General features: G+C 42.9%; 1 protein-coding gene across 2 annotated transcripts in view; it reads left to right on the top strand.

Moving 5' to 3' along the window:
• Nucleotides 1-1,677: 1,677 nt before the first annotated feature.
• The window catches only part of chst11 (carbohydrate (chondroitin 4) sulfotransferase 11), a 94,825-nt gene continuing 87,857 nt past the window's right edge, over nt 1,678-8,645 (top strand). Inside the window, exon 1 of one of the 2 annotated variants that reach the window (XM_031288232.2) lies at nt 1,678-1,907. In XM_031288232.2, the coding sequence (XP_031144092.1) occupies nt 1,805-1,907 (103 nt within the window). In that variant the 5' untranslated portion in view covers nt 1,678-1,804. Of the gene's footprint in view, nt 1,923-8,645 lie in introns of both variants that reach the window. The other variant, XM_031288231.2, reaches the window with a different exon arrangement.

Here is an 8,645-nt window from a genome sequence, read left to right as displayed (position 1 = left end):
TAAACGGCAGACTGAGCTTATAGAAAATGTGTATTGTATTCGGATGTACAATTTGTTTAAAATGAAAACAAGTGAAATGAATAACGTGATGTTTGATTTAGCACAATTACATTTGTGTTGTTCTAAGCAAATGTTCAATGATGTATTCTGATGAAATGTCCCACCCCCCACCCCCTCCTGACTGATTATTGGTCCCCCCCTGAAGCACCCCACTTAAAAAAATAAAATCCTAGAATCGCCCCTGCCTCCAGACCGCCTTCTGATTCTCTCCCTGACCGGGCTGCTTGTTTAAGTAAGACAGATATCCTAATTAGAAAAAGTGCACAGGAGTTTCTCTCTCTTGGCAGGTGCCTGGAAATGCCATTAGAGCATAATTTGATCAGCTGCTGTGACTTTGTGCCGGTCTCGCAGCAAGGTTAAGATGCTGCGCAGAGGTCTATCTGGCACTGCCAGCCTGCGGTGAACAGTGAATGGGGGTGCAGTGTGTGCTGTTACACCACTAGATGGCACTATAGCTGTATGTGGAATGAGGAAATGAAGCAATGCTGAGGGAAAGAAAAAACTCCTGATAATTAATTTTTAATTTTAATTTATACTCTTTATTGATCCCCACAGGTTCCCAACCCAACTCCCTACAGACTGAGCTACTGCCACCCCTAATACAATGATGTGTGGGTTGCGCAAACCTATAACAGTATAATACTGATTGTAATGTTTCTACTGCTACTATTATTATGTGTAATGTCTGTTGAACATCATATATTTACAAGTTTTTTGTGTATCAATTCTTAATGTGCAAATGAACTGACTTTCTTGGAATAAAAAAAAAAAAGTTAGAATCAGAATTGTAGTGAAGTCTTGAACTTACAATTGAGTATTTTTATTTTGTGGTACTTAAATACTTTTACTTCAGTAAATGATCTGAGTACTTATTTCACCACTGACGAACACATCTGAAGATGCAATCCAGTACCGGCTCATTTGTACGTGTTAAAAAATAGAACTATTTATGGATACGATTTTTTTTTTTATCTGTAACGTGTGTAAAACATTATTCTATTACTTTAGCTTTCTCCTATAATAAGAACAGTTTTTTTTTTTTAAATGTCTTTATTTAAACAACATTCGAAGACAGGCAGTCAGAACATGAAAGAGAACACGCGCACGCACACGCGCGCGCGCGCGCGCACACACACACACACACACACACACACACACACACACACACAGGTTGATGGTTTTGACAGTTTTCTTGTTTTTAGAATATTGCATTGATGAAATGCAATGTTTGAGTTCGTTTTCGAAAATTGTAAAAAAAAAAAAAAAAAGATGGTTTGTGGCTGGAGAAATGTAGGCCTAGACTCATGAATATGAAATGTAGCGAGTAACAGTATCAAATGAATGACGCGGTATACTTTTATATATTTTTTTTATATAATTATTTTAGTTTGTTTTGATGGAAGCGTGAGAAAAGAACACAAACTTCCATATGAGGTTAAACAACGGGTTTCAATGTGATGCTGTTGAATAGAAGCGCACCTCTGGACGCGCTCATTTACTCAGAGAGAGGGAGGGGGTGGGGGTGGGGGGGGGAAGGGGCTGTCCCTGTTCTCCCTGCTTCCCCCCCCCCTTCCAGCAGCCCAGAAGTGGTACGCTCCGCGCTGGCTGCGTTCAGTCTCATTGACCGGCGGACAATCCTCATCAGTACCAGCAGAGCCCCGGAGCTTCCAACACACCGGCCCGTCATCCCCCCCCCTCACAGAGCGAGCAGCAGCAGCAGCAGCCTCCAGCCCCCCGTCCCGAAATGAAACAGACCCTTAGCGAACTGATGAGGATGAGCCGGATATGCCGGATGGTATTTGCCACTTGTTTGGGATCCTTTATTCTGGTCATCTTTTATTTCCAAAGTATGTTCCAACCAGGTAGGTTCTGCCTCCTCTCTTATCTCTCTGCGCGCGCGCGTGTGTGTGTGTGTGTGTGTGTGTGTGAGACATCTCGCCTGATAACCTCTCCTGGCATGTTGTTGACATATCGATTTGTCCAGGCTGTACAGTAACGCAGCGAATACATAATTGATATAGTGTACGCGTGTGAACGCGTAAGTCATCCAGCCGGAGTACACCGTTTTAAATAAGTCTTTCATGTGGCACAATTTGTCCGGATTGATTGTCTTGTTGCGCTTTTTGTCTGGCTCTTGTGGAGCGGGTTCTTTCTCTTTATGTGCTGGAAGTGTGGGTTTGTGTGCGTTTGGCTGTGATTTGCATGTGTGCAACGAAACGTCCATGAGCCGTTTGTTTCCTTTCCCCTCAGCTGACAAGTGGCATGGAGATGGTGGTGAAGGCATTTCTTTTTTTTTTGTCTCTGGAAACGTGGCTTGGCGACGGGAATCGCCTGCATGGGCGGCACTGACTGAGGTTTGGCAAAGTGGGCATTTGCAGGCTGACGCGATCCACGTAGAGAGTGTTACCATCTGGATCGAGAGCAAAGACCAAGGCTATGATAGGTCATAGGGGATATCTATTTGGACCCCGTGTCTTACAAGAAACCCCATATTTAGAGAGCATTTCAAACCGTCATTTCTAATCTGTGCGCGTCTGGAGACCCGTTTAAGAATTTATCACACAATTAGAATAATCCTCTCCGTGCCAGCGGCGGTTCCGTGGGGAGAATTTTCATCCAATTAGGCCTGTGTTACAGTAAATGAGGAGATTTGACATGTTGCTTTGCCAAACCTTTTTGTTTTACTGAATCAACGCCCCATGGATGATATCCGTGCGCTGCATTGTAACTGTAACAGCAGTGTATCTGTGCGCCAAAAATCCGAGAACCCTTGCGTTCAGACGCGCAAAAGGAGGAGCGCGCGCCGCCGACCAAACAGCGGTGTTGAGTGCTGCTGATGACCCACGGTAGCCTACAACAGGTTTACTGTACGGCGCAGAAGAAGTAGAAGAAAAAAAAACTGTCTGGGTATTTGGTTTCCATTAGCAGAAAGGGCATCATTCCCAAGCAGAAATGATAATCCCATAATGTTGCTGTTGGAGACAGTGTGTCTGAGAAGGCTCAGTGGCTGATTTCCCATAGTCATACTCTGTATCATTATAGGGCCAGGTTCAAATAATAGATTCTCTAATTAAAATCCATTTTAGTTTGAGTGATCTGATATGTCTTCCGTAAGCTCAGAGCACTTTCTGTTGCTCCACACCTCCTGTTGTTACTTAAAAAAGCAGTACCGTATAAATACTGTATAATGTATTTAGGTGAATCATTGGTTATAAAAAGAAGAAAAAATTGATTAACTGTCGCAAAAGCAAGTCACAATACATGTGATTTTCAATTTTTTTCTTTTTCCCACCCCTAGTATCCATGTACCATTGATGCTCTAGTGTCGGTCTACAGCAGTGGTGGAATGCACTGTACTTAAGTACAATGTTGAGGTACTTGTACTTCACTTGAGTCTTTTCTTTTCATGCCACTTTCTACTTCTACTCTGCTACATTTCAGAGAGAAATATTTTACTCCACTACATTCATCTGACAGCTTTAGTTACTAGTTACTTTACACATTAAGATTTCTGCACACAAAACACATGGAGTTTATAAAATCTGATGTTTTATTATAAATTAAACTACGCAACACTATACAGGCCTATTAGTCCAGCTGAGATGATTAGACCATTAAACACTTAGTTGGTGGACAGAACTGTTTGGATCGTTTCCAGTTTCTAAAACGTGAGGATTTTTCTGCATTGAGTACTTTTACTTTTAATACTTTAACCCTGGTATTGTCTTCCCGTCGACCATGCACTTGTTGTCCTCTGGTTCGGTTTGCCTGTTTATAAAGCATAAAGTGGCCTCTTAATGATTACCCAATTGTATGTTATATCTTTTTAGCCAACTTCATAAGTTGTTACCACTAGTTTTACACTTCTTTATGGAATTGATGGTGAATAAACATCATTTACATGAAATTATCGGTCATTTTTGAGTAAAAGGAGCAGAAATTAGGAATTATCTTGACTAATAGTGAAGGTCAGAGAAACATGTGTGTCAATTAGCGGATTGAACCATTCATGTTATTTTTGGGAAATTTGGTTGAAGAGAAAGCCATATTTCTGATGTAGAAACTTTGAAAACGGGTCAAATTTGACCCGAGGACAACATGAGGGTTAAGTACATTTTCCTGATGATACTTGCATACTTTTACTTAAGTAACATTTTCAATGCAGGACTTTTACCATGTATTTTTACAGTGTGGTATTAGTACTTTTACTTAAGGAAAGGATCAGAATACTTCTTTCCACCGCTGGTCTACAGGCGACGATGTGAAAACAGAGTACAGTTCTTGACATGTGTGAGTAACGGGGCTGCTGAGGGATGAATCATACAGTACACCAGAGAGAGAGAGAGAGAGAGAGAGAAGGACATCATCCACAGCAGCGTGAAACCACAGCAGCCGTGCAGTCCCATCTCTGTGATCAGAAGGTGTTTTTCTGTAGATACAGCCGCTCTGTGTGAGTCACCGGTGTTGCTACCGGCAGCGGTGGACAATAGACATTTCTAATCCAAAGAGAATCTCCATGACACACATCTGCAGGGAACCTGTAGTGAGATACACAGCCAGACTACACTGTTCACTTTTTCCACTATGTGTGATAATATAGTGACCTTTCTGAATCAATCTTTGGAGGGTATCAAACCTCCTGCATGTCAGCAGACTGCCAAACACCTCAGTGATTGGACCACATACTATTTTGTTGACATTGGCTTTAATTTCAGACCCCACTGCTGTATGTGTAAAAATAATAATAATTGCGAACCTTTTTCCCCCTTTACTTGTAATTTTTCCTTTCTTCTGATAATAATAAACACCCAGTATGTAGGAAAGTAGTGAAGGGGTAACCCTGGCCTTTGCTACAAACTGGGCTTTTAAATCTCTCATAAACAAAACTGTTTTAAAACTCTAATAACAGAAATTGAATTAGTGCTTTGCGAAAAGTATGGCCGACACAGCAACCTTTATATTTAACCATGTTCACGGCTGGGGCCATTTTTCTGTCATCAGTTCCAAATCGTGTTTAGAAGCAATTCTCAGTACATTAGGAAAAGTCATGAAATATTACGCCAAAAGGGTTAGTCGATGAATTGATCGGAACAATAATATGCAACCACAGATTAGTTGTTTGAGTCATTTTGAAGCAAAGATAGGGAAAAAATGCTACATTTTTTTTCCTCAAGCTTGTCATATAGTGTAAAAACATTGCTGCATTTAAAGGGGCGGTACTTGAAATACTGAAGAGAAAATAAACAGCTGCCTCCACACGGCTCTCACAGATTGTTCCCCAATATGTGAAATACCTACGTTTTTTTCAACACATTCTCACTCCCATCGCGTCATAAAGTGCTGTTTGGTCAGGTGCCTTTAGCGTTTGTTATTGATGCAAAAAGTCTCCTTTACACCATATTTAGACGCGGTTGGTTTGGTGCTCTGGGTCTGGACGTACGTTTCACTGACATGCGGCACAAGAACAGGACAGTTAGGGTTAGGAAAAGATAGTGGGTGGGGTTACAAAATATACTGTACGTTTCAGTGACACGTGGGACAAGAACGGGACACGAACCCCCGGCCTCCTTGGGGAAAGTTCTGTGTTGTTTGACCCATCCACCACCCCAACCTACCTCCTGTAGATATTAGCAGTTAAAGTTATATTTGTGCACGTTGCAAAAGAAGCCGTGTGCAGTCATTGAGAAAGTGGTTCAAGGAGATGTCACTGATGCACAGAAAGTTAAGCTTAAGTCATAAAAATAGTTGCACCACACAGAAGGCCCCGACCTTGGCATGTGTGTCTGTGAAGATACCAGTTTTCTGTCTAGAAACAAGAAGAACCCCCCCCCCATAAAATCTTGAGGGAGAGAACAGATCAGAGTTCATTTTCAGACGAGATCTTGGTGGACCAGCTCTGGCTTAATGTCTGTTGCCAGGGAAACTTAGATGCTGTTTGTGAACCCACAATTGTGTTGTAACCTCTTATGTTGGACTCCGTAAAATTTGCTTAACTGAACTCTTCGTCTCAGATTAATCCTTGTGTTCTGGTAAACTTATGTCCGATGTAAGAAGGCGCGGGAATTAATAAACTGGAGTCAGATTTGACAGGCCTTAGGGCCTTATTTTATACATAACTCCCTCTACACTCCTTACGTGCATTATCAGTCTTTACTCGTTACCATTGTCAGTCTAAATACTACATCATCTTACAGCGCCGCGGCCTAGCTGCTGCTCTGCCCGGTGCGTCCCATTGAGACGCTGTAGGGGGGTTTTGCGCCAGTATTTTACAAGTTGGGAGTGAGAACAGGTTGTTTTTTTTTTGCGTGGACTGGCTATGAAAACAAAGAACATGTGATGGGTACAGCCCCCTTTAAAGGAAACAGGACTTACAAAGACTTGGGATCTCGGAAGTTGTGTTGGCCATTTTTTGACCTATATTTTGACATTTCATAAAATGAAGAATTAATAAAATAACCAAAAAAAATAACCAACAGATAATGATAATACATCCTAGTTGCAGCCCTGTTAGGATGTTTAAAGTTAAAGAGGATAAAGTAGGGTTAAAGGGTAAGTTCAGCGAACTAGTACTAGTATTAGCCTCTATACTAATTTAGAGTTTGGGTTTTATCTGCTGAGCCTCTGAGATTTTTGAGTTCAAGCCAATTAAATAATTAAAAAGCATTAATAATTTAAACCCAGTTCTCTTAGGAATATCTCTCTAACAAAGAAATGCATGTTCTATGAATTATCCAGGGTAACGGGAAAGAGATTATGTACAGAGTGAGACCACTCCTCTACTGTACATTAAATGAGCTGAGTCTCTTTCTCTCTCTCTCTCTCACTCACTCACATGCACACGCACGCACGCACGCACACACACACACACACACACACACACACACACACACACACACACACACACACACACACACACACAACGTGGATGTTTTATTGTGTGGTGGTGATGACAGGGTGCTGCATGCAGGACGCTCTGATTGAAGAGGAGATGTCTGCAGCAGGGTGTTTGTGCAGGAGCTGGGATATAACTTTTAATGCTGCACTGTGTATTTATGCGTGATTGCACAGGTGAGACGGATACTAGTGAGCAATGTGTGTGTGTGTGTGTGTGTGTGTGTGTGTGTGTGTTGTTGACGTACTTTACAACCCTTCTTATCGCTATCTCAATCTGTTTGTCTTCTTTCTTAAATGACTTCATCCTCTTTCGTAATCCTCTTTCTTGATTTTCACTCTCCCTATTCCTCCCCGTTTTCCACACACACACACACACACACACACACACACACACACACACACACACACGCACGCACGCACGCCCGCATGCCCGCACGCACGCACGCACGCACGCACACACAAACGGCAGCACCATTGTTGTCCATCAGATAAAGTTCCAGGCAGCGTCTCCCTGCTTCAGGCATGTTTAGCGGGCCTGGGAATCCCGTCTACCCCCCAGTGCAAACTCTCACCTCCCTTCCAGGACCTGCGGGGTTGTGACCTCTTGTTAAAGAGACAGAGGAGGAGGGGGGGGGAGACAGTGGTATCACACTGTGGCCTTAGCTAACACACACACACACACTGAGCAAGGCTTAAAGACTTGCAGAATGTCCCAAATAAAAATGAAATAGTCCTGTTAAGATTTTTACTTCTCCTCTTTTGTGCAGGGGCGGGGCAAGAAGGGGGGCACGGGGTGGCACTGGCCCCTCCCCTCTGGTGCCCCCCCAATCCATTGGGCTAGAGTGTTGTCAATCTGACAATTGTGATTGATTTCCATTGGATCAGAGTACTGTCACTTGGCTTCCTGTTCTGCCAATTTTCCCAGCCCTTGTCACATGACCAATTCATGTTTCCATGACAACCATGCAAAATTCTGATGTCATGGAAGCAGCACTGGAATTGTTTTAAAAAAAAAAAAGTGGCAGACTGAGCCTATAGTAAATATGTATTGTATTTTATAAGATGTATTACTGACTTACTGACAGCGGTCCTGCCTGCCTGCCTGAAATATTGAGTCATGAGCAGCAAAAAGCTTTTTTCCAAAATGAGGGTTTTTGAAAGCAAATCCCAAGACACAATAGATTCCCTGCACACAAAGTACACAAAGCGGCAGACACACAAATACAAGCAGTCTGTTGATGAAACATGGGCCATCCGTGCCAAATGGAGGCTGCCACCCCCGTTGTTATATTTCAGCCAAAAGGGCCGGCTTGTTTAGTTTTAGCCGTTGCCCGGTGCCAGCTGTGAAGGAGGACCTGTGCCCTTCCACCTCCATCCTGTCTGTCTGAATTCACTTTGAGCCTGAGGTTACTTTGTGTGTGTGACAGATCTCTGAGTCAGAGTCTCTGCTACCCATTTAAAGGCATTGTTGCTGCTGAGATCAGCGCGGCTAATAAGGCAGTTTGCTCTGTGAAGCTGCTTGTTTGCTTTCTTTGTGAAGTGCCTCTGGGATATTTTGGACTCTGTGTGTGTGTGTGTATGTGCTGAGGCTGCAGCTGTGTTCACCCACTACACTGTGTCATTTTTTTCAGCCTGCGACTGCTAACCTGCCTGTGCACCCAAGCCTCAAAGTCGCCCGCTCACACATTATG

The sequence above is a fragment of the Sander lucioperca genome, chromosome 20 (genome assembly GCF_008315115.2).
Source record: "Sander lucioperca isolate FBNREF2018 chromosome 20, SLUC_FBN_1.2, whole genome shotgun sequence".
Classification (NCBI taxonomy): Eukaryota; Metazoa; Chordata; class Actinopteri; order Perciformes; family Percidae; genus Sander; species Sander lucioperca.
The sequence above is the reverse complement of the archived record's forward strand: the minus strand, read 5'-3'. Positions and strand labels throughout refer to the sequence as shown.